General features: G+C 46.0%; 1 protein-coding gene across 1 annotated transcript in view; it reads right to left on the bottom strand.

Moving 5' to 3' along the window:
- LOC119214100 (heterogeneous nuclear ribonucleoprotein L-like) overlaps positions 1-26,172 on the bottom strand; it is a 30,345-nt gene extending 4,173 nt beyond the window's left edge. Inside the window, exons 1-13 of the mRNA XM_037465560.2 lie at positions 25,644-26,172; positions 16,953-17,071; positions 13,165-13,274; positions 12,960-13,087; positions 11,979-12,064; positions 11,784-11,880; positions 9,890-9,962; positions 5,364-5,435; positions 4,927-5,144; positions 4,666-4,787; positions 4,132-4,333; positions 3,245-3,302; positions 1,979-2,077 (exon numbers count right to left, since the gene is read on the bottom strand). Coding sequence (XP_037321457.2) covers positions 1,979-2,077; positions 3,245-3,302; positions 4,132-4,333; positions 4,666-4,787; positions 4,927-5,144; positions 5,364-5,435; positions 9,890-9,962; positions 11,784-11,880; positions 11,979-12,064; positions 12,960-13,087; positions 13,165-13,274; positions 16,953-17,071; positions 25,644-25,859 — 1,600 coding nt within the window. The 5' untranslated portion in view covers positions 25,860-26,172. The remainder of the gene's footprint in view (positions 1-1,978; positions 2,078-3,244; positions 3,303-4,131; positions 4,334-4,665; positions 4,788-4,926; positions 5,145-5,363; positions 5,436-9,889; positions 9,963-11,783; positions 11,881-11,978; positions 12,065-12,959; positions 13,088-13,164; positions 13,275-16,952; positions 17,072-25,643) is intronic.
- Between the last annotated feature and the right edge of the window lie 534 nt (positions 26,173-26,706).

Consider the following 26,706-nt stretch of genomic DNA (forward strand, 5'->3'; position numbering starts at 1 on the left):
TGACAGACATCTGATTCTAATTCTGGTTCAGCATGTTCCGTCTGTGTGGAGATCATGCATTTGGTTGTGTGTGTGTGTATCTGTGTATCAGCTAATCTAGCATTATATTAGGCCCATGGGCCTATTCATTTTTAAAGACAATGATTATGGATTTCTATATTTCTAATATACTGTTTTTCGTGCTTAAAAACAGACATTCCCTCAAAAAGTGTAGTCTTACTCTGAACTGGAGCATCTGCAGATAAATTCCATCCCCAAAATGTTATTATCAACTAAATGTATGCACAATAAGAAATGACTGTGACTCATCTTTGTATTTATGGGATACTTTTCAAAATTGTTCATTGCATTTTTAGGTGAAAATGATTATCACAAATACAACAGTAAATTGTTTTTTTAGGTAACTTTCCTTAGAAAAATCCCAGAGATACGGCTCTGCTAAGAATACAGAGGAATTATAGTCATCAAATCCTGTGCTCACATTGTTGCATATGTTTTATGAAGTAGTGTAAAGTAGTTGTAGCAGCAGTGTCATATATATATATGCTGCTACAACTACTTTACAGCACCAACACATCATTAGACAACGGACAAAAAGACTATCCAAAAAGACTAACCATGACTGCTATCCCAAAAGACTAACCATGATAGCTATCCCAAAAGACTAACAATGACGGCTATCTAAAAAGACTAACCGTGACAGCTATCCAAAAAGACTAACCATGACAGCTATCCAAAAAGACTAACCATGACTGCTATCCCAAAAGACTAACCATGACGGCTATCTAAAAAGACTAACCATGACTGCTATCCCAAAAGACTAACCATGACGGCTATCTAAAAAGACTAACCATGACTGCTATCCCAAAAGACTAACCATGACAGCTATCCAAAAAGACTAACCATGACTGCTATCCCAAAAGACTAACCATGACGGCTATCTAAAAAGACTAACCATGAGGGCTATCCAAAAAGACTAACCATGAGGGCTATCCAAAAAGACTAACCATGACGGCTATCTAAAAAGACTAACCATGAGGGCTATCCAAAAAGACTAACCATGAGGGCTATCCAAAAAGACTAACCATGAGGGCTATCCAAAAAGACTAACCACAAAGGCTCTCCAAAAAGACTAACCACGACGGCTTTCCAAAAAGACTAACCATGACTGCTATCTAAAAAGACTAACCGTGACAGCTATCCAAAAAGACTAACCATGACAGCTATCCAAAAAGACTAACCATGACTGCTATCCCAAAAGACTAACCATGACGGCTATCTAAAAAGACTAACCATGACTGCTATCCCAAAAGACTAACCATGACGGCTATCTAAAAAGACTAACCATGACTGCTATCCCAAAAGACTAACCATGACAGCTATCCAAAAAGACTAACCATGACTGCTATCCCAAAAGACTAACCATGACGGCTATCTAAAAAGACTAACCATGAGGGCTATCCAAAAAGACTAACCATGAGGGCTATCCAAAAAGACTAACCATGACGGCTATCTAAAAAGACTAACCATGAGGGCTATCCAAAAAGACTAACCATGAGGGCTATCCAAAAAGACTAACCATGACGGCTATCCAAAAAGACTAACCACAAAGGCTCTCCAAAAAGACTAACCACGACGGCTTTCCAAAAAGACTAACCATAATGGACATCCAAAAAGACTAACCATGACGGCTATCCAAAAAGACTAACCACAAAGGCTCTCCAAAAAGACTAACCATGACTGCTCTCGAAAAAGACTAACCATGATGGACATCCAAAAAGACTAACCACGACAACAATGAAGAGAAGGAAGGAAGAGAAGAAAAGACACCAGGGCAGGAAGTTGAAGTCATCCCAGGGAAATACAAAATTAAGGGAAGTGAGGAAATACCTCACAAAGTTGAAAGTATGAGCTCTTGAGTGAACATCAAAGAGTACAAATACTTAAAGGCCAGGAGGCGTCTTCCAGACGGACTTACTGGGTATCCTTATCTGGTAGTGGTTGAGAACAGTAAGAACCTCCACTGCTTCCGTCTTACTGTCAAACTCCAACAAGCCAGAGATGGTCTTAGAGGAGGCTAAGACAGGGAAAAGCAGAATGTCAGATCAAAAGGGTCAAATCCACAAGAATACTGCCGGGGCCCTTCCAAGGGCCTCATTGGACAGAAGCTTATAAAAGGTTTTTAATTATGTACTACAAATATTACAAGAGACTTTTGGGCTAATCAAGTCACAAAGGTTTCTGGTGATGAACAACACACTGTTGACAATCAAAGCAACATTTATTTCAATTTTTTTGATGCTATCGGTTTATATGTTAAGACTACCATGACATATTATTGAAGAAAGTTACAAAGTCTGTTGGTGACTTGGTCAGCCCAATGGACAGCACCACACATCAAATAAGCAGGACAAGAACGGCATATAGACATTCAATTATTTCATGAGAATGTTTTTTCTGAATCAGAGGTCCTGAGGAGAGTGGCAAGAGAGTAGCAGAAAGGCCCTGCTCCGAGAGGGCCTTTCTGCACTTGGGCCCCTTGGGTGTGAGGGGGTCAGCAGTTGCAGGTGTGAGAGAAGGTGTGGACAGGTAGGAAGGGGTAGGTGATGACCAGTGTTAAATGGTTCTGTTAAGACTGAAGGCTTTCTGTTTGCTTATCCAGATTCAAGAATAATAGATAACTGTTTATTTCCTGAACAGCACTGCAATTGTTTTTAATGTTCCTTTTCTTTTGCCTTATTTATTTGGTTTGATGGTTTTAATGGTTTCATGTGAAGCACTTTGAAATTCCTTTTTGTGCTATAGAAATAAACCTTCCTTGCCTTGTGAGCATCCAGCCAGCTGACTGTTGAATGTGCTGATGCTCTTTGAGCAGTTCAGAGCGTCCAGCTTAAAGAAGGCCCTGGCAGGAATCGAGCACCGAGCTAATGAGCCAGTGGACGAGGCTTTCAGCAGCACGTAAGGATGGCTGGATGCCTTTGAGATGACAAAAGTGGCAGATGCTGGAGGAAAGGGAGACAGTGGAGCCATCAATGGGAGGGATAAGCTGATTTTGGGCGGATGATGAAGCCTTCGGATAACATTAATAGTAATATCAGATATTTGCTGACACGGTGGAAGTAGGAGTGAGGAGAAATGTGTTTGCTCACACAGAGAAGTTAGAGGAATCTTTTTCATGGACTCGCTACAAAACTCCTATTTTAGCTTTAACAATAACCTGAAAAAAAAGTGAAGTTCTACTCACGTTTGGCATCAAACATCTTGAATTTGACGAAGCCGGGCACGTCGTGCTCTGTACACAGCTGCCAAAACACGCAAGAATAACTCCTCCATCATTGGGTCTTTCAACACCAGCAAGTCCCCACACATTAAAGACTACCATGCATATTTGGCTCAACCATCTGCTTGAACAACAACAGAATATTTAAATGTGATGTGGCCACGTCTTGACCCAGACCCATGTTGGTCCACCCTGATGGCCTGTAATAACATCACATGTATGAAGGCATGTATCCGTTTCTATCACAATTAAAGTACGGCTAATGGTGATCTAATATAATAGGGTGGATATTTAGGAAAATGACCATCTTTGCTATATGTACATACTGATGTCGACCGTTCTCCGAGGAGCAGCTCCGCTCATTTGTCCACAAACGGCAATCGCTTAACGAAACAAAGAGCAGGAGCTCCTGGATACTTACAAAACCAGTGGGATTATATTTTCTTTTAGATAAAACAGGCATTTTTCAATATAACGCTACGAGGAGGCCTACCAAACAAGATAAGCCTGAGCCTGTGCTACAGTGCTAAAGGTAATTAATTCTTTTTATATTTACAATTTTATTTGCTGTTTTTTAATTGTCTTTTAATTCTTGCATTTTATTTCACTTTATTGTATGACATGTTATGTGAAGCACTTTGAGTCTGCCTTGTGTATGAAAAGCGATATACAAATAAACTTGCCTTGCCTTGAATATGTGATTTAAATGTTTTTTGGTATTGGTGAGAGACGTACATTGACATGAATGCAACTTAGACTTATCGCAAAGCCTCAGGGAGCAAACGGGGAAGTGCTTTGTTATTATTTTAAACTACGTGTGCATTAGGAAGCCTCAGACGGAGGGGGCGTACCCTGAGTAGATGCTCCTGGGAGATGCACGGAGGGACGTTGTAGTAGTGCAGCACTGCAGATGGAGGCTGGATGATGTTTTTGGAAGCCTGTCCGGCGCTGCTGAAGCGGTTGTTTCTCGTCATGGCGAAGTCCTTGTAGCTGCTGCTGCCGTCCTCCAACTCAAACACCTGACTGGGAATCACTGCGTGCTGCTTGGACACACTGCACACAGCACCACACACACAGCCGGGGTACCACCCACGCGTCTTATTCATTTTAGTCAACGTATTATTCATTTAGTTCAATTCAATTCAATTCCATTTCTATGGCCTAAAATCACTAACTGGTTTATTAACAGACAAAATATCAGCTTCAAAGATGTAAAATTTTCAAAATAATTTCTTTGAAAGATATATTGACTGACATTTCAAAGACCAAACCAGGAATTAAAAAGTGAATGAATAATGAATAGTAAATAAAACCATATGTCCTCTTTATTAAAAGGGTTCTAAAACACAGACTGTGAAACATGATATCATTCATCATCTTCTCACCAGACATTGAGTCTCTTGCCGAACACCTTGATGCTGTTAAGGTGTGTGATGGCTCTGTCCACAGCATACTCATCTCCCATCTCTACCAGTGCTGTGCCAGGCACACTCTTCATAAACTTTACCTGGAAGTACACACGCACATACACATTTCCATACTGGCCTGAATGGTTATATTGCGCTCCACTGTGGTTACAGCTCATTTCTTCTGAGGAACCCTTTGGTCATTCATGTGTAACTGCTTCTCCTAATCCTCCCACATACCTTCTCAATGTTGCCATAGAGGCAGAAGAGGTTGAAGATGCGGGTACAGTTCATCTTGGATGAATGGAGGCCGCTCACCATGGCGACGGAGCTAGGTGCGTGGGCAGAGTATGAGGACGAGGACTGAGGCAGCGGGTAGGACACCATGTCTGGAACGTCCGCTGAGGTGAGCTTGTACCTGCTGTTGCCTGGCAGAGGCAGCAGGGGGCAAGGGGAACCTGAGGAGGCACAGAGGGTTGGAGCTGAGATGCTAACAGACATTTTAAAATGAGCTCTGTCCCCATCCACAGCAATACGAGAGCCCTGCGTTCTGACCGCCGTCTACTGTTGGTAAAACCCATTTTAGCGAGATAGGCAGGTTAAGGTGCACCTCTTTGTGGCGGCGTGTGTAGTTGAGGACGAGGAGCTGTGGATGGCAGCAGTTCCGTGAGTCTTACCGTAGCCGTTATCACTGTAGGACGATGGGTGTTCTCCTAGTATGGCCTGTCTTTGCCTTCCCTTTCCACGGTCTGAAACACACACACACAAACACACACTAATTCATCTACGACAAAAACAATGGGCTCGTGGAAGCGTTCAGTAACCGTACTTTGGGATCTCCTGCGTGACTCATGTATCGAGCTGAAATGAACATTAGGAGCTGGATGTCTCCTTTGGGTGGAGCTGGCCTGTTTGTTTAAACCTGTGATGCTCTAATTCATCGGTTGAATATAATGATGGCTGCAACGACATTCCCGCCTTAAGTGAAGTCAAAACATCACTTGAGGGCTCGCTGCAGTTCAGATGATAAGTCCTGCCCCCCTCCCATGAGCAGTTCGGACATCAAGAAACCTGCTGGAGAGAAGATGGGACTTGGACTTTCCATAAGCACGATATCTGTTCATGACAGACTGTGACGCTAACTAGCTGAGCAACGTTTCCACTGACGTTGCGGTGTGTTGGTATGAGTCGGATCCCACATGTTTATAACATGCTGTGGCTCGTGATCCGGCATATTTTGGCTTCACTTTTGCTCAGGAGGAGGAAGATGTCTATTTGCATTTTGACTTGCTTCACTAATCTTAACCAATGTTGATCTCTTCTCAGATCTCATCAGTTAGCTTGGTTAGATAGAAAGGGACGAAAAACAACGATACGACCCAGATTGTAAAAACATATATTTGGTATATCCTTTTAATGGAATGCAAGACAACATCCTCACTGCAAATGTTTTTCTTGCCATGCTAATCGATGAGATCTGGGATACAAAAAAATGTTGGGGACAAATCTCTGCTACACTGCATCCTAACGACAGAAGCCTGGGAGGGAACCACATCTGAATCATTTAACACATCATCTAAGTATACCAGTAAAGCAGAGATTAGAGATGTTCTTATGGACTTATACATTTTAACAGCTGTGAATCGAGCTGATTGCAGACTGCATTCTCCTTGACCTTAAATCACATTCATTTCTATAACCCACACTCGTGAGGAATGATTCTGCATCTCAGATGTGTAAAAACTTCAATGGACTTCAAAGTAGTGGATGTAATGATGGCGGTGAGAAATAAGAATAAGAAATAAACAACTTCAAGGCAAATTTATTTAGAGAGAGACAGGTTTAGTGATACAGAGAAGGTCATGTGATCAGAGATATTAAAGAGATTAAAAAGTACCTGTGAGGCATCAAGTTTTCCCTTTTTTCTCCCTCAGCACGAATGAACATCACCTGCATTACATTACCATCATAATAACAAAAACATCACCATCATAACTGTGGTTGTCAAACACATTAAATCACTCTGTGTCATCAACAGCATGACATTCCTCATGTAAAGACAAGACTACATACAAGCTACACACCACATGGGAGGCACATTGCAGAGACACACACTGGTCTCTAATAGGAGCAGACAGCTGAGATCTAGAATAAGCATCCTTAGGTCTACAGTGTATGGACATCTTTTCAGGGAAAACGATAGTTGAGCCTTTGAACATTATAGAATTCTAAATCTAGACCAAGAAAATGGGGCCCTTCACACAATTAGTGTTAAACACGTTTAGAATCTTAAATAAGTCAAATAAAGATGAGCAGCTACATTTACCAGAAAAGGATCAGACACAAACCACTGGAAGCAAAATGCCAACTGATCCAAGACCAAGTATTTGCAGTGCAGGTCAATTCTAGGATTGCCAAGGGAGTGCAGGAGGAAAGAGTAAATAAAGGTCACGGAGCAAATGCCCACCAGACATCTAACGTTACCTCTGTCACTGTGGTACTGGAGTTAAAGGAATTGCTGATTCTTCCTGTCACTCATCCAGAGTGTCTGCACTGACTTCTGTTCATTACACACCTGTACCTGTTATGCAATGCATCTGCAGTCTCTAATTTACACACACAGCACGGCTCCCTTCATTCATTATTGACACCTTTTGACAAGGATCTAGCAGTGATTGTCTCTAGATGTTCTACACTGATACCTGTGATGGTCCACTGGTTTGTTCTTTAATGCAACAGGCGTCACCCTGTGCTTCTGTTGAGTGAATGCATTCTTTCTACTGACCAGCACGAGGCGACTTCTAGGCTACTTATCAATGCGGGACTTCACTAGGACTATGTCCACTTCTTATATGGGGATGACAGATGGTCGTAAGAAATATCGATCCAAAATATAAATCAAGAGGGGCGTAGAGTCATTTTCTCATAGACGTCCATGGGACTAAAGGCTTTGTACTACTCCTTTTACTCCTGGACATTGAAAGTCTATGGCCTTTCCCTGAAAAGATGACCCAGTGTGACCGAGCCCAGTGTACTGTGTGAAACCAGTGGTTGCCACTGGGAGACAGTGTCCATGCAATGTGCCACCGTTGAAATAATAAAACATTGTAGTTGGGACCAGTTCACAATGCTATCAATCATTTCAGGAATCCTTTTGAAACAACGAGCTGTGGCCCTCAGCAAGGTTCCCTGTGGAGCTTCACACCTGATGGTAACACGTGTTTGCTCCACAGTGCCCCTTCACAGCTAAGATATGTCAAGGTGCTATTAAGGCTGGGTTGTGCAGGGATGGGTTTAATGATTTAAGCCATAAACTCAACACTCATTTCAGGAGCTCCTGCTCATTAAAGGCACGATTCACCCAAATACGACGTGTATTCAGCGTTTCTCTGTTATACTGGACTGGCTTTCTGAGAGGTTCATAAACAAATGTTTTTCCCATCCCCTCAATTCATCAAGATCGTCCCTCTTTTTGGGTTCTCCCTTCACCACGGCGACAGAGTGGTATTGGTATACAAATAGTCGTTCTGTGGGGGAAGAACATGAAATAAATCTGGTGAGAGAAGGTGGAGCTTTACTGCAGCACTAGTTGCTTTACAAATCTCAACACCATCCTACATTAGAGGGGGGGGGTAAAAAGTTTGACTTTAACGGAGCTTTACATGTTGCAGACATTTTCCTTCATGACGAATGAGAGACAATTGGATCCCTGAAGGGATTGAACACGAATGAACTGATTCCAACATTCATCTCATCACACAGTTCTAAACTGCACATAGTCAGAGTAAGGCTGATGTGCACAGGAGCGTGCACGGGTCACACTACTCACATTAGAGTAGCAAGTCTTTACATCAATCATTTAACAGAGAAAAGTGTCTCAATGTACAGCTACTGTGAGCAGGGGGTCAGATTAGGGGTGGAATAAGGATACATTCAATTTATTAAGGCTTTGCACAGAGTAGTAGCTGGATGTCACAGCATAGAAAGATACTCCCTCACTGCAGACCTAGCAATGGCCATCAATGGCCTTGTTTAGTCATACGAGGACAGTGTTACAGTCCATGTGGAAGGAGTTCATGGCAAGGACACATCCAGCCTTCCTCACTCCTTATACCATATTGTGTTTTATGATATTGATTCACAAAAACTGATTTTTAATCTTTAGGTGATGATGGATGTTACAGGGACTGGTATGGTATGATGCATAGAGTGGCGTGTCCTTTATACCATGACAGTTATTCTAAAATTAGATTAGAGCTTTTATTACACTTATTCATAATACTATCATGTTGAGAATTTGTTCCACAGTAACGGTCCAATGAGAAGGTGATTTTGGGAACTCCCTAATTCAGATGAAGCGCAGTGAGAGATTCTACACTGTGAACTCACAACACAAAGATCTAATATGCTCCATTATGCAGTGGATCCATCTCGCAGTGGAGACACACTTTAAAAAGGCTGTTTAGAGCGTGCCGTACATTCTCATTTGTGTGCTGGAAGAACTGCATGATGGTCCCAAAAGTACCACTGAGACTTAGAGTCTGTGGAGGGCTTAAGGCACTGTGTGCACCAGGCCACGCGACAGAAGAACAAGGGTGGAGCAGATAGGTGGAGGAGGTGCTACTGTCCTGCAGAGAGAGCTGGGGTTGAGGCCTGCTGGGCATGTTGAAGCAGCAGCTGCATGGCGGTCAGCAGGTGTGAGATCCTCCTCTTTCTTTTGCTTCTGGGTTGGAGAAGTGAAGATTGGAAGAAAGCTGCAGTGCATGGTCAGCCTGACGTCCATCCCTGTGTTTTCTCTCTCTCTCCCTCAATGTTCTCTCTCTCTCTCTCTCCCCCTCTCTCTCTCTTCATGGTAAGCGGAGGTACAGGCTTGTGATTGGCTGGTGTGAGAGTGATGAGATTGGAGATGGAGAGACAGAAGTCGGAGGAGTCTTGTTGTAATGGAGGTCCAAACTGTTTGTGACTACTCTTAATCCTTAATGACTGATGATCAGGGCACGGATTGTGACCGGCCATTTTCATCTACTGGTGTAACGCAAATTGAGGAAAGCTGCATCGGAGGGAAAAGTAGCTGCACAGAGAATTCAAAATGAAAACCCTACCTTCCACATGGCAGGGTCTCCCACGTAGTGAAACCAAAGGGGCCCCCCATTAAAGGGTGTTCAGGGTGAGTGCGTAACAAAGGGCAAAGAGAGAGTCTTACCTCGTCTGACCAGGTATGGTTTAGTGTAGTCCCAGCTCTCGTTGTCATTCTTAATCACGTTCAGACGTGTTGGCTGTTGGCAGAAAGATGGAACAACGAATCAGGATCCAGTTAAATGCATCACAGATGTAGAGGAGTGAGCTCTTGGTCCACTTGTATTCACAAAGATTTGCTGTGACCAATTGCCTTCACAAGTCACATTTGTATCACAAAATGAGTAAATAGGGTCCACCTATTATTATATAAATACACATGTTCAGTGAAGATTTCAGTGTGTCACAGAGCATCATGAAGACCAAGGAGCTCACCAAACAGCTCAGGGATGAAGTATTATGTAAAATAAATGCCCAATTCCATTTCACAGAGCACCATAAAATCCATCATCAAATAATGGAAAGAATATGGCACAAGCACAAACCTACCAAGAGAAGACTCTCCACCCAAACCCACCATCCGGACAGTCAGAGAAGAAACCAAGAGGCTCTGCAGGAGGAGCTGCAAAGATCCACGGCTGAGGTGGAGAATCTGTCTACAGGACAACTATTAGTCGTGTTCTCCACACATCTGGCCTTCATAGAAAAGAGTGGCAAGAAGGAAGCCACTGTGGAAAGTAAATCATAAGAATTCCAGTTTGGAGCTGGCCACGAGCCATGTGGGAAACACAGTAACATGTGGAAGAAGGTGCTCTGGTTAGATGAGACCTCAATGCAAAAAGCTGTGTGGAGGAAACTCAACACCGGCCATCATCCTGAGCACAGGTACAAGTACTGGGGAACTACTCAGAATGAGGGAAAGATGGATGGAGCCAAATCCAGGGCAATCCTTGAAGAAAATATGATGCAGTCTGCAAAAGACTTGAGACTGGGGTGGAGGTTCATCTTCCAGCAGGACAATGACCCTTAAACATACAGCCAGAGCTCCAATGGAATGGTTTAGATCAGAGCATTTTAATGGTTTAAAATGGCCCAATCAATGCCCACACCTAAATCAAAATTAGAATCTATGGTCTCCATCACAGATGATCTCCATCCAATCTGACTGAGCCAAGAAGAATAGGCAAACATTTCCATCCCTAGATGTGCAAACCCAAAGGACGTGCAGCAGGAGGGGGATCTACCAAGTGAATACTTTTTTGTTTTAATTATTGTTTGTGTCACAATAAAAGGTATTTAGTGTTATGCATTATGTGTTAATAAAATGGGGAAAAGTCTATTCATACATTAACGCACATTTATGTATTTGGATTCCAGTTTGTAACCGTACAAAGTGGGAAAAAGCCAAAAGCTTTAAGCTTTATTTCTTATAATAACATTTGTCTGCCCATCCACATTGTATAATATAGTAACATTTTCTAAATACGTAGCGCTGACACGTCCTGTTCTCATCTCCGTGGTTGAAGTCAGTGTCTCAATGTTTTGGTGGTTTCTGTTTTATTTTCTATCTGCCTGCCTCTCTGCGGGCCTTTGTTAGCTTCACTTCCTCCTGTATCCCAGCCTTGTGTTTGTGTGCCTGGGGCCTGGTTGCACCCTCCTGTGTCACATGCACCTTCACAGTGTAGTATCTTTAAGTAGTCGGTTATTATCAGTTTGTCACAGTGTTTTCCGGTGTATTTCCTGCCCAAATGCCCGCTCTTCTCCCGGCATGCTTTCATTTATTAAAAGTCAGTTTTGTTTGAAGTCCTACTTCCACCAAAAGCCTAACACAGAGTTCCATTGGGTTGAAGATGCTAAATGTGGATGCAGACGACTTAATATTCAACACTCCTTCAACATCAGGTTGGGGGAGGTACTGCTTGTTGTATTTCTATGACAGAGTGTGACTCACTGAAGGTAGGCCCGTCCGTGCTTACATGAACCTCACAGGTCGACTTATTGATGCATTTCCTGTCTCTTACCCGTGCATATTCAATCTTGAGCGTACAACAACCAGCGTAGATGTCAGCTCCATTCAAAGCAGCTTTGGCCTTCTGAGCACACTGAACCGACTCAAACCTGAGGGATCGGGGTTAAGGACAAGGCTCGGGACATTCTGACACAAACACACACACACACACACACACACACACACACATGCGGTGCAGTAAGGATACTCCACCATGGCCTGGATTCCATTTCGTTTGAAGATGACGATCCTCAGCACGCTGCCGATGGGGTTACACACGGTGTACAGCACATCCTGGAGCGAGAAGGAGACATTCAACACAATCCGGACATTAACGTGCACATTTCACACTGAGCAGAAAGTCCGTGGCAGTATTTTGGATGCAAATCACAGAATGAGACGCAGTACAGAAAAGACACAGAGGCCCTGATGGTGAGGAATGAAAGAGGAGGAGTGTGGACAGACACCTGCTGCTCTTAAGAGAAACATAGTCAATCTAGATGGTTTCAGAGGGAGGGAATGGCCGACCAACAGTCATTGAAAATCCACTGAGTCCAACTGTATGTTTGTGTAAAGGTTGCATTATCACGATGATGCAGTCCTACTTTGTCTTATCAGCTCTTTCTCTCATTAGATGATGATCCCAGCTTTTATCCCAGAGACATCAGGCATTGGGCGTAGGCAGGCTTCACCCTGAACATGTGTGTGCATGTAGCAGATGAGAGATTCTACTTGCTTTAGTGATCAACGTATTTGTAGTATTGAAGGCGAGGGGGGCCCTGCTGCACAGCTTGGGGAAGAGGGTGTACGCGTGTGCTGGTCAGTGGTGGGCCGTCAGGGTCAGCTAACAATCAAACTTATAGTTCTAGATACACTACATGTATTCCGTTTTTCTCCATTAACCCCTCGTCTCACTACACATCTTCTTTGTTCCTCTGTTGCTCTGCTTCCAGTGCAGCTTGTTTTAAAGAGAGCATTTATCCAATCCCATTCAGCCCCTGGGTCTCTATGTAAAAGGCCCGAGGTTCTCTACGTTAGTGCTTCTCAAATGTGAGTACATGAAGGTACACTTAGGATGCATTGTTACTGTTTTCACAGTGAGTTTGAGAACAAATGCCCTAATGATATGATAGGAATAAGACCACGCAGATGTAAATATATATGAGTGTGTGTTTGTGTGAGTGTGTACCGTGGTTATGGGGTAGAGGGGATTCTGTATGGAGAGCAGCAGCACCTTGTTGCCACTGTTGGGGTTGTCAGCGTTGGTCGGCCTGGTGATCCTCTTGGATGTGGAGTAATTAAAGTACGCCTGTTGACCTAATGAAAAGTTGGATGTGAACACAGGCCCATCAATAAATCCGTCTTTACAGTGGAAAGAACGCTGGGACTCAAACCTGCGATGTATACAGGCTCCTTGGCTCCACAGGACACGCAGCGGTCGGCGCTCTCCACCGCAGTGAACTCCACCAGGGCCTGGCGCTTGAACGGCATCATCATCACATAACTGAGAACAGATTCAGATCGTCACATCTTTTCCTCAGCTCGTCCTACATGTCCTCCAGCAGCCACATCAGATCTAACAGCCGTTGTTTCTCCGTCCTGCATGTGACACTTGACTGGTTCCTTCCCAGGTCTACCAAGGTAATGAAGTAGTCCATGAATGTGACATACGAGTTACAGATGATCTGAACCCCTTCTCTGCCTAGTGGAGGTGGTCTATGTGCAGACCTTACACTCACAGTTCATTTTGTTTGTGCGCCCTTTGGTGTCTGGGAGTATAATGCAGCTCACAGAGAATCAATGCTTCTGTTGATGATCACAGATCAACAGAAAAGGTGAAAGCTCTTAAAAAATCTGCCAAATTAGTTCAATAAGACAATAACAAACAATGTTTATGTGTGTGTGTGGAGGGGAGTATGGGGGTGGCGGCGTCTCACAGTTTGCTTCTCAGGTAAATGAGAGGTTAATGAATACTGCAACATGCAGGGAGTGTAAATAATGGAGAAGGAGTCGTTAAGAGGGGAAACTGCAGTATCACAAAATGTTTCCTTCAATTATTCAGAATCTGTCATTATTTGACACAAAAGCATCTGAGAGACCATGCACATGACAACAGAAAGAGGAAGAATCATTACAAGACACTTCCCCTAGAAACAGACCCCTCGTGTGAACTCCAGGGTGCTGGGATCCGTTTCAAAGAGTTCAACAAACTCTGAGTTAAACCCTAAACTCTTTTTTAGATTTGGTTCAATCAACTCGGAGTAGTTTGACTCAGAGTTGAGCGCGTGCACTCAAGGCAGCATGAATGGAGCCATGAGACAACTAGTTACCATGGCAACGACCACAAACAATCGGTCAGCACACGTCACCCCTATTGAGCTGTAAATATAAATGCACGCAACACGCTACTGCAGCAAAAGACAGAAACGTGGGAGAAAACTGCTGCTCGGGTCAATGCGTGAGTTCTAATATAGTGTTGTCAGTTAATATTTAATGTACACACTAATCACAATCCATACGTTTTATTAATTCACACTGTTAGAATGCACTACACACAGGCTTGAAATACACACCATGCTCATATTTAATCACAAGAATAATATCGCTTGTAAAAATTGGTCCAATGGTATTGAACCTATAATGTATTTTATTCCTCTTTAATGGCTCACTGGTTTGTGTCCAGGGAACAAAGACATTTAAACAACGTGTCACACTTTCCTCACGGCTCTGCATACAGCAGCTTTACTAATATTCTTCACCGATGCTGTAAAGCACATATGTCAAACTCGCGGCCCTCGGGCCACATACGGCCCGCCAGGGCGTCCAGTGCGGCCCGCCGCCTGAGTGCGTACGCCGGGTGACAGCCGTCACCATTCGGTCGAAGTGGGCAGTATCTGGCTCGAACCTGAAATGAGTTTGACACCCCTGCTGTAAAGGAAACTTCCGTTTGCAAAAAAATGTGAGAGATGTGAGAGCATGTCAGTTGGCTGGCTGCATCTGCTCTCGACCAGGTGAGGTTCACAGGCTCAGTTACCATAGTGACTGACCCTGAGGTTTAGTTTCCTCCCTTTCTGAAACAGACAACCCACGGTAAACCGGTATAAGATCTTCTTACGGTATGAATTTCTCACATACCGTTCATACCAGTGTTACACCATAACAACTGAAGTTGCTCTTCGGCAGGCGCCAGATTTTATTACACCACGTCATCGTGTTGTCGTAAGTGTTGGTATTGAGTCATGGTTATAACTTAATAACAACAAACTTTCTTTAACAGGGTAAGACACCACGACACAACAGTTTGTGATACATAAACAATTTGTAACACTAATAATTGTACATTTATAAAAACTACCCCGCGGGACTGCAAGAAGCCCAGGGTCACAGGACTGAATGACTAGAGGCCCGTTGCCCTGACCTCTGTAGTCATGAAGTCCTTTGAACGGCTAGTCCTGTCCCACCTGAAGACCCTCACTGACCGCCTCCTGGACCCCCTGCAGTTCGCCTACAGAGCCAACAGGTCTGTAGACGATGCTGTCAACATGGCCCTCCACTTCGTCCTCCAGCATCTGGACGCCCCAGGAACCTACGCCAGGATCCTGTTTGTGGACTTCAGCTCTGCCTTCAACACCATCACCCCGTCTCTGCTGCAGGACAAACTCTCTCAGCTGCAGGTGCCCGATTCCACCTGCAAGTGGAACACTGACTTCCTGTCTGACAGGAAGCAGCACGTGAAGCTGGGGAAACACGTCTCTGCCTCTCGGTCCATCAGCACCGGTTCCCCCCAAGGCTGCGTTCTTTCCCCTCTGCTCTTCTCCCTGTACACCAACAGCTGCACATCCAGTCACCAGTCTGTCAAGCTGCTGAAGTTTGCTGATGACACCACCCTCACTGGACTGATCTCTGGTGGAGACGAGTCCGACTACGGGTGGGAGTCTGACCACCTGGTGACGTGGTGCAGCCAGAACAACCTGAAGCTCAACACTACGAAGTGGACATGTGGATATGGTTGTGGACTCTCACTTGTCACTTTCTGTTAGCTGATGCACTTTATCTTTATTTTTATCCTTATTTTTTTTTAAAATTTTAATCTTTAATTTATCTTTAGTTTTAGCTTACTAACCCATAGCATATATTTTATTATATTTTTATCTTATTGCTGCACTACGTTGTCTCTTGTCATTGTCGTACTGTCTGCCGTCATGCACCAACCGCCAAGTCAAATTCCATGTATGTCTGACATATGATGGCAATAAACGTTTCCTAATTCCTGATTCCTGCATGCTGGGTACAGCTCACAAAAAGAAGTAACTCTGTTGCTGTACGAAAAAGAGCAATACAGGAGGAACAAGAGACCAGAGATGCACCAACACAATATTGTGCCCAAGAGAGGAGCTGTGTCTGTTTGGAGGGGTTTTGGTTTTGGAAGATCCGACGTAAGTTACGTTATATCAGAAAACAATTCCATTAAAAGTCTGTCGAGCCTCTGGTGGCAGCACTAGCAGCCACAACAAGCTAATACTCTAACGGGCTAACACACTAACAAGCTAACAAGCTAACGAGCTAACAAGCCGGCCAGTTGCGAGCATGTTGGCCAGCGAGCAGCGAACAAGGTTGTTTACCGGGATACTGTCTAAATGTTTCTTAATACCGTGATATGTACTTTTGGCCATACTGTGCCGCTCTAGTTCCTACGAAACTAAAATGATTGTTAATGGAACTTGTGGCCCGTCTCTTGACTTCTCGCCCACAGACAGGTGGTTTGAGATACAATGCACATCTGTAGTTCAGGTCTTCTTTTTAGGCCAATTGCAACATAAATACCTGTGATGATGATTAAATGATAATGAATTATTATCAGCTGAAGCTGTCCCATTGGTGGGGATGCACAGATGTGTCAGGCATGGAAGTGACTGCTGACTTGTCCATGGTGTCCTTTGTCATCTAGTGCATGCTGGGATACATGTACGTAGGCTTGTTTTCTTAATGGAGCTCGGATTGATCGGGCTAGGCTGTGCAAAGAAAATCTCCTTTATAGTTTCTGATTCTTCATTGAATTTGTATCTAGCCTATTTGAGTGAAAAAAAAGGTATGTTGCCTTGATGTGATGAATAAGGTCCTCTACACTCATTGACACACAAACATGCACTGTTAAACACACACACAGTAGTTGTTGTCTCACCATATGGAGCCAAACTTCTCCAGGGCGTCTATCAGGTCTGCTTCCACCACGGCCTCACACAGACCCCTGACATGGACCACAGGGCTGGGAGAGATGCGATGGGAGTCCTCGCCATTATCCTGCAACACACGCACAGCCACAGTTACAAACTGCTAGTCACGGTTGCACAGGGCGAGCCACCTAAAGGTTGTGGGGGTCCACCATCCTTCAATTTGTTACTTAATAGTATTTTGATTTAAGTGTGGGTTCTTTTCTTTGTGGCTTTGGCCTGAGACCATGACACCTCATGTGCTTGTTGTTGTATTTGTTAATCATTTTCTTATGAATTAAATGTCTCTCATTCATCTTTGAAAAAAGGGATGGTGGGGCTGAACAGCAAGGAAAGCAAGCCTCTCTCCCTCTCTCCACCAGATTCCCTGAGCTGCACTACATTGTAGTTTTAGTTTGTTGTCATTCGGCCTTTAATCTGCTTTGATCTGATGGCACAGAGGCTTTAGTCTTTAGAAGTGACCACTACGTTGTTCCTAAGCTGTTCCTCAATATGAGCTCTTGTCCGGGGTTGTGTTTTCGTGGGCTTGTGTACTCGTGGGTTTGTGTTCTTGTGGGCTTGTGTTCTCGTGGCCTTGTGTACTCGTGGGTTTGTGTTCTTGTGGGCTTGTGTTCTCGTGGGCTTGTGTACTCGTGGGTTTGTGTTCTTGTGGGCGTGTGTTCTCTTGGGTTTGTGTTCTTGTGGGCTTGTGTTCTTGTGGGCTTGTGTTCTCGTGGGTTTGTGTTCTAGTGGGTTTGTGTTCTAGTGGGTTTGTGTTCTTGTGGGCGTGTGTTCTCTTGGGTTTGTGTTCTCGTGGGCTTGTGTTCTCATGGACTTGTATTCTCGTGGACTTGTGTTCTTGTGAACTTGTGAATCAAGAATGACCATCTTGCCAAGAGGATCAAAATGCCTGAATGCAACTCGCACAGAATAGAGAATAAATCGTAGATGACTTTTCAGTTCTTGTGAGAGTCAAATATCCCAGAATGCATTTCACCCCCCAGCAACAGGCAACCAAAAACTGAATGTCGACATTTTGTAAAAACTGCTGTTATAAAGTAACAATGTATTTTTAGGACTTTTCAGCCGGGAGTGTCATTGTTTGCCCAACAATGCTTTGATGGATGTTGTTAACATTCAACCTACATAACAGTTCGCTTTGATGATGTGGGAGAAGTGAGGTGTAGTTACAGGACCGTCAAACCTCCCCAGCAACCAGGTGGTCAGCCTCATCTCACCTGCAGAGAACAGCTTGACATGAGGTTCAACCATACTATATATAACCAGGCGTGAGTTTAGTTTAGTAACGTTTAGTCTGTCTAAGGATGTAAATATGAATGACATGGTATTACATTTGCAGTGTGATGAAACGTCTCCGGTTACGTATGTAACCGTAGTTCCGTGAAGGGAACGAGACGCTGCGTAAACTTTGCCTTACTCCCGGCTTGCCCGTGGCACTTGATTCGGCCTTTCGTAACCGGAGAAGTTCCCTCTCAGGGAACTCAAGCTGCGTAAAAACGCTCTGGGAACACCAATACCCACTCCACCATAAGAGCAAGTGACCGTGGTGTGAAGTGAATGCACACACTCAGACGAGAGCACCTGTGCTCCAGGCGTAGAGTTAAGGTCTAGGCAGTAAAATCTCACGAACGTGTGGGGAGAGGACCAGCCTGTTGCATGCAAACGTCGTGCTTTAGAAGCCGCCATACCCCTGGTAGAATGGGCCCGGACAGCCAAAGGTGCTGGCTGGCCGGCCGATTCATAAGCGAGTGTGATGGCCTCAACCACCCACTTGCTCATCCTCTGCTTAGACACTGGCCCCCCAGTATGGGGAGGCCCGAAGTACACGAACAACTGTTCAGAGAGCCTACACAGGGCGGTCCTGCGGACGTTGAAGTCTAAGGCTCTAACTGGGCAGAGGAGGTTGAGCTTCGCCTGGTCCGACGTCAGAAAAGGAGGAGAACAGAATGCCTGCAGCACAATAGGCCCGACCGTAGACGGGGGCCTTAGGAATGTAGCCGGGGGAAGGTAGTAAGAACGCCTTCACCACGCCGGGTGCAATTCCAAGCACCAGGGGGCCACCGAAAGGGCTTGCATATCTCCAACTCTTTTGAGGGAAGAAATAGCGAGCAGGAAGAGGGTCTTAAGAGCCACATACTTCACTGCAACCTCTTCCATGGGCTCGAAGGGAGGACCGGAGAGACCCTTGAGTACGATGGCCAAGTCCCAGGACTTTAGTGCTGGCTGCTGGCCTCAGCCTCAGGGCCACGAAGGAAGCGGGATACCAGTGGGTGTCTCCCCAGAGAACGCCCATCTAGTGGGGCATGAGTTGCCGACAGGGCCGCCACGTATACCTTGATAGTGGACGGGGATAAACCTGTGGAGAAACGTTCGTGATGGAACTCCAGTACTGAATCAACTGGGCAATTAACTGGGTCCAGCTGTCGTTCCCCACACCAAGTGGCAAAAGCCTCCACCGGCATACGCCTTCCTTGTAGCGGGGCTCTGGAGTGGAGGATGGTCTCCCCGACCTCGGTCGAGAGACCGGATCCTAAGAGGCGGGTCCTCTCAAGGGCCACGCCCATAGTCTCCATAGCTTGGGGCGGGGGTGAACGATGGACCCCAACGCCTGAGACAGCAGGTCCACCCTGATGGGAATCTCCAACGGGGGACCTGCGAGGAGCGACATAAGGTCCGCGAACCGGCCAGGACGGACCGGCGGGTCGGCCAGGATGGGGCTACTAACAGTAGGCTGACTCCGTCCTGGCGGACCCTCTCCAGACCCCTGGGAGCAGAGCAACCGGGGGAAAAAGGCGTACAGACATGACCTCGGCCATGCCTGCACCTGCACTGCATCTCCCTCACGAGAGGGAGAACCACAGAGGACGTCTCTCTGAAGGCAAACAGGTCTACCTCGGTAAGACCGCCTCTCCACAGACACCACCTTGGGGTGGAGTCTCCAGTCCCCGGGCCTCGGCCCCTGTCTCGACAGGGCGTCTGCCCCCTGTTTTAGGTACCATATGGCCAGAGACGGCAGGCAACGCCAAGTGACCTTGATCAGACGGCGCTGGTTTCCCCTCGGGGAGAAACCCTTGGCCCTGAGCCACCACTGCAAAGGATCACGTAGGATGCCGCTGCCAGGAGACCTAACAGTCTCTGAAACTGTTTCATAGTGAGTGGCTGGCCTAGCTTGGCCTGCTTGACTGCAGGGAGGATCGAAACTACTCGAGCGGGAGACAGATGTGCCCGCATCGTGGTCGAATCCCAAACAACGCCCAGGAAGGTGGTCCTATGCACTGGGGACAGCACGCTTTTCCTGGCGTTGAGTCTCAGCCCCAGACGGTTGATGTGGGCAAGCACAACACCTCGATGTTGGGCCGCCAGCCGCTCGGATGGCGCTAGAATCAACCAGTCGTCTATGTAGTTCAAAATGCGGATGCCCTGGAGACGCAATGGTGCCAGAGCAGCGTCCACGCATTTGGTAAACGTACGGGGTGAGAGGGCTAGGCCGACCGGAAGAGCCCGGTATTGGTTAGCATTGTCCCCAAAAGCGAACCTCACGAACCTCCTGTGTCGTGGGAGGATGGGAATATGAAAGTAAGCGTCCTGAAGATCTACTGTGACAAACCAGTCCTCGGACTTGATCTGTGCCGCGAGCTGTTTGAAAGTCAGCATCTTGAAGCTCAACTCCGCAACAGCGCGGTTCAAACGGCGGAGATCTAGTATCGGAAGCAAACCCCCATCCTTCTTTGGAACGATGAAGTAGCGGCTGTAATAGCCAGACTCTCTGTCTGGGGGAAGAACTCGTTCTATGGCTCCCTTCCGCAGCAGGGTCTGTACTTCTTGCTCCAATACCAGAGCCTACTGGGGGTCTACCACAGTGGGTAGCAACCCCGAAATCTAGGCGGCCGCCACCTGAATTGGATGGCGTAGCCTTCGTCGATTGTGCGCAGGACACATTGCATAGCCATGTCGCTTGGCCTCAGCCACTGACGAATACAAAGCCGCACGCGGGTTGTAAACGCGAGCGGACACCGGCTTCCCCCAGGACAGTGTGGACGTCCGGGAAGAAAGGCAAGCACTGGCGCGAAGGTACTCTACGGGAAGGCAGAAACCGTTCATGCAGCTTACCGGAAGAAGTAGGCTGCTGCCTATCCGCCGGCCAGCTGATATTGAGTTTATCAGCGGCTCCTCGGAGCTGGACCGTGAGAGCGGCGTCTCGTCCGGGGTGGAGGAAGCCGCCGTGCGTGCTTCCGACGCCGGAAACGAGCGCCTGGGTCCCGCGGTGAAGGGCCGGGAAAAGGCCTCAGCCGTCCCAGAATCCTCTGCGAGATCCACTTGCGATCCCCACGAAGACATCCGGCGCTGTGCCTCGGCACGAGCACGACCGGAGACACGGGGAGCGCGTGTCATCGAGCCGTCCTCTTCAGAGAGGGCTCGACGAGAGAGACGCGTGCGCCCTCTTCTCAGGAAAAGCGCTCGCAATCTCCGCAGCTGGCCCCCTCGTGGGCTAGCTGAGCGTGCTCCACGCCCAAGCAGACGACACAAAGGTGTGCGAGTCCCTGCCCGTAATGGAACGGGTGCAAGGGGGGGCACACTATACAATACCGCTCAGCCATTACTAACTAGTCAGAACTTCACACGCACTAGATGAAGGCACAGAGATGAATGGTCAGGACAGAAATTTGGATCTGATCAATGAAGATATGTTTTGTTCAATTTCTCATTTCTATGGTCTGCATTGGATAATTTAGTTTACATGCACATACATAAAGTGTACATAGGAGTTTATTCTGGTGCTTCATTTTATATATACAATTTTGTATTTGAAAGAAACGATGGAACCACTGTTCTCCGTCCTCCCTCCCTGCGAGTGCTGACTCAAGAGTCCATTCTACCAAGAACACAAGTCCGTCCTTGGCGGTCTAGGTATTGAGAAACGGCCCATGTGTGGGTTGTAATCCGAACCAACCAGACCCAGTTAAACAGAGCAACAAGGTTCTGCTGTAGGTAAGCTAAGAGATCTTCAGCTAGTTTTAATGGCTTCTGTTGGGTCTTATAACTGCTCATGTTGTTTTACTGTAAGGGATAATTGCAATGCCCGAATGTATCTTCCCATGAATGGTTGAGGGAATGAATAAGTAGCCTTCTTATCTTCTCAATTACACTCTAGTAATCAAAAAACGTGTGTGTGTGTTTAACTGTGTACGAGCACGCATACCTTAGTGTGTGTGGAAACTAGACTACGCGCCTGTCATGCTGATTACACAGCAAGGTGATACCACCATCACTAAGGAGTGGTGCATGCACACACACATGCATCTTTCCTTATGAGAACCCTGTTTACAGAATGCTAACTATGACAAATCACAACAACTTTAACCAAAAGTCCTTACAGTACACACAAATGTCCCAACGAATGTAGCAATACACGTGTGTGTGTGTGTGTGTGTGTGTGTGAGTGTGTGTGTGTGAGAATGTGCATCCTGTCATGGTGAGACAATGAGAAACACAGTGAACTAAAACACACGTATAGATTACAGCACATCCTTCCACTGAAACCACTTCTCTCGTTACTCTGTCCAAGCGGTGCAATGACAACTTCTTGGTCCCTTGGGTTAGGGACCAAAGATGTGCCCCCATGGTCCCATACCAATGCAGTGGTTCCCTAGCCTTATATTAATGGTTCCCTGTGCCTCCCCGTCCAAACAGCAACCCTGCGCCCTCTTGAAGGTCAGGTTCATTTTGATTTGAATATAATGCCAAATAACAGCAGAAGTAATTTGATGATTCAAGTCAAATTGACTCATTGTTTTCTATATGATATATCTGCTTTTAAGCTTCCTTTATTTGCAATGTGCTGTCTCTAGCAATTTCATGGAGATCTACCCATTTGCCCGACTACTAATAAATAATAATAATAATAAAGAGTAGTAGCAGTAACCAAACGGAACAACAACGCATCAAACCGTAGGCGCAAAACCAATCGTAAGTAAGAAAAACAAGGAGCTTCTCATCTTCCAGGATTGAGGGACCGTCACAACCATTCCATACATTCTGGTAGACCAGGATACGTGGTGATCCGACATGATTGTTTTTTCAAATGGCAGGCGATCTACTGCCTTGGCCATCAACCTATTGGGCACCCCTGCTCTAGAAGGATGTCCACAGTTTCTCTGACAGAGTGGAGAGACAAAACCAATTTGCCATGGGGCCATGTGACCTACTGTTGTCAGAGCAACTCTTCTAGTAAATGCTCTGGTGCCCTTTTTTTACCTGCACCATTGGTCTGTTTGTCCTTGCTCCAGGGCACTTCCGGCAGGACGTACATGTTAGTTATTGTTGACACATATATTTGTATGTGTTGTACTTTTTAATGCTGTCATATACGGTAGTCGAGTGCACATCTACTGTGGGTTGTACGGTAGTTGGTGTCATGCCTGTAAAGGGAGACACACGGTGATCCATTAAACTAAGAAGCCTCTAATGCATTTATTTACAAATGCCATTTGAAATTCATCTCATAGCACTTGAATTGTTTTTTAGCTGTATATTGATGTGGTGTATACATTTAATTAACTTGCACTACAATGATGGAAATAATTGAATGAATGAGCTTCAAGTGAACATGGGGGTGTGCGTCTGTGAGTGTTGTATAATATAGTGTAGTTCTGACGTTAAAACAAATCCTGTTCAATGTTCTGATTTGTATTTTTATTATTTTTTATAAATGATTATGATGTTCAAGGAGATACTTTTACTTTCTGAAGTATTTTTGAAATGTGAATTTGCAGTTCTGGTTTAGAATAAAGGGTCGAAATGAAAACATTTTAAATGTTTTTTAATCGACTATCAAAATAATTGTTAGTTGCAGCCCTAATTACCGTGCTTCTCATAGCGGACTTTGTGTTAGCATTTGCAATGATTATTCTAATCAATTAATTTTCTATAGCCCAAAACCGCATGTTTGCCAGAGGGCTTTACAGTCGGCACACATGCTGTGTCGAGAAACCCTCACATAAGCACAGGAAAAGCTCTTATATGCCGAGAAAAAAAGGGAAGAAACCAGAGGAGGATCCCTCTCTCGGCATGGAGAGACTACGATGAATGTCATGTGTACAGAATGAACAATGTAAAAGATGTTCAACAATTCCACAGAAATAAACTCTGCCTTCATAATCATCTCCGGATAAAAAAATAGACTCTCCTATTGAGTTTTTTAGCCCTTGTTGCTCTTGTTCTTTTATCGACTCTTCCCCCTTTTCAAGTAAGACGTGCAATTATCCTGATGATCATGGTTCCAATTAACAAGGTCGTTTGAGCGCGGATCAGCCTTTGAGGAGCTGAGATAGCATGACAATCATCGGGTTAATTAGAGCCGGCTAATAGGACATTTGATCGACTTTGTGGAACCACGTGCGAGGGATGGGGCCCTGGCGTGTGACTGTTGAGCCCACAGAGACCTGGATCCATCGTTGATCCAGACCAAGCTGCTCCTGTTGGTGGACTTATGAGGACCAGAAGAGAAGGACTCTGTTCACATCATGGTGCTTGGTGCTCATGTTCAATTCTTATTGTGAGGCCATATTACCTGACCAGTGATTTGTTTCTGTCAGCGGTGTTCAATTAATAACCAACAACATACACTTAATGAGAATTTCCTCACATTGCTACTTGGAACTAAAGCCACTTAAAACCTGACGTTGTGAGAAATAAACGGGTCGGAGTCTGTCCATTCTGTCTACTTTTGACGCCATGTGAAGTAAATTCTATTCCCCGCCAACTGAGCCTTTGAGCTTTACCACGTCCTCGGCTTGGTTCTAGACACGGACATGTCAGCAGGCAGCAGAAAGCAATGTGAGGGAAGGAAACATGGAACATGGTTGGGTGTAGTGTTTAATTGGCGCTGAATATCAAAGTACTGATAGTTACAACCTGAGAGTACCTGAGCTCGTGCTTCGGCTCTCCACCGACACACTGCCACAGGCTGAAGGGCTATTTTTAGACAGCAGTTCTATTGTGGCTTCACACGTTCATCTTGTCACACTTTCCTCCTAAAAGCATGCAGAGTAGTGAGGCACAACTAGCGGAACAAAGCTCTTATATGTGCAGATTCAGACCAATCAGACGGCTTGGATTGTGCCCGATTGGCCAGAGAGCATATCAGCATCTGCACACACAATGTAATTCACCTCAAAAGTGTATTATGGCACAAGCCACTGAGTGTGCTTGACAGGTGGCGTCTCTACGTCACTACTTCTCCTTCAAGGCGTTATCATTCATGTTGCAAAAAAAAATGAGATCCAAGATGTCACACTAGCGTGTGACGTCACCATGACCACCTCCGCTCATACAGTCTGGTTTGGACCATTTCAACTTTTCTCTGAGTTTAAATTGCGTAAACCATTTGATATTCAAAGCTCCACAAATGTCTCAGACGTCGTCCCTCCATTAGTACAAGTATGGCTGCTTCTGTGGGGTCTTTAGACAGCGAGATGTGAGACCGTGTCTACCAGCATACAGTCCTACACGGAGTCCTACATGGAGTCTCAGGTGGATGCTCTCCCTCACACAAGGACAGCAGCAGCAACCACGCGGGCGCGCGCGCACGCGGCCGTCCGCGATGCCGCGCAGCAGGGCCAGTGTCCGATCAATGTCCTTACCTTGCGTCCTGCATCGTAGTGGCTCTCGCTCCACCGGGCCCCCGCTGACTCCACGTTACCGGGCAGCGAGCCGGAGTCCGAATCCTCCCCCTCCTCCAGCTCCTCTTCCCCCTCCTCCCCCTCCTCCCTCTCCTCTCTCTCCTCCGTTTTCAGCCTCTTGGCCGCCCTTCCGTACTCCCCCTCCTCGCGCTGGCTGGCTCCTTCTGCCGTCGACATTCTAGCGGCTGCGGTGGACCTGCTGGAGAGACCGGGTCAAACGGACACGTCCATGTCGGCACGTATCCCCGTGCGCGTCCCCGTGAAGCAGCCCCTGCGTATGTGTCGGTGTGAAGGGCCACTCTCGGACCACGGCCGAAACTCTATCACTCTCCAGCTACACTGATTTTTCGATGTGTGGAAGGTGTGAGTGGACCGGACACGTCCCGCCCCCTGCTGTTCTTTCATTGGCCAGTCGGGCCCTGCGTCTGTTGGATACTGCAGATCATTGGCTGGCGCAGATGCGTCAACAGCTCTCCGTGCGCTGCGGAGGAGTGCGCAAAGGAGCAGGAGGAATGGTGGGCTAGATGATGTTGGAGAGTCGACAGACCCGAAATTGCAGAGCGTAGGATAAAAGAGAGAGAGAGAGAGAGAGAGAGAGAGAGAACCAGCGGATATTTGCTGCATCATTTAAAGCGATGGAGGCGCCTCCTGCAGACAGACGTTCTGCAGGCTGCACTGTCCCCATCAAAGGTCAAGTCCAGTTAGTCAGTGTGGGGATGGATGCTGCATTTGCTGCGTTGCTACATACAAGGGGGGGGGGGGGCACAGAAGTGTAACAACATGAGCGTATTTATTTTGCACAGGGAACGGACAGCGTCTCCTGAGGGTTTACCTCCTCTCCTCTCCTGCTCTCCTGTCTGCTTTAGTGGCCCGTATACTTGTGGTTCAGGGTCCCGGTTGCATGCAGGTCAAACTCCTGCGAGTTGGACCTACAGTGAACTTCAACTTTTTACTATTACTTTGTCATTCATCACATCATACTAAATGCACACCTTTTACAGGTAAAACATGTACAGTAATGTAA

Source organism: Pungitius pungitius, chromosome 13, assembly GCF_949316345.1.
Source record: "Pungitius pungitius chromosome 13, fPunPun2.1, whole genome shotgun sequence".
Lineage (NCBI taxonomy): Eukaryota > Metazoa > Chordata > Actinopteri > Perciformes > Gasterosteidae > Pungitius > Pungitius pungitius.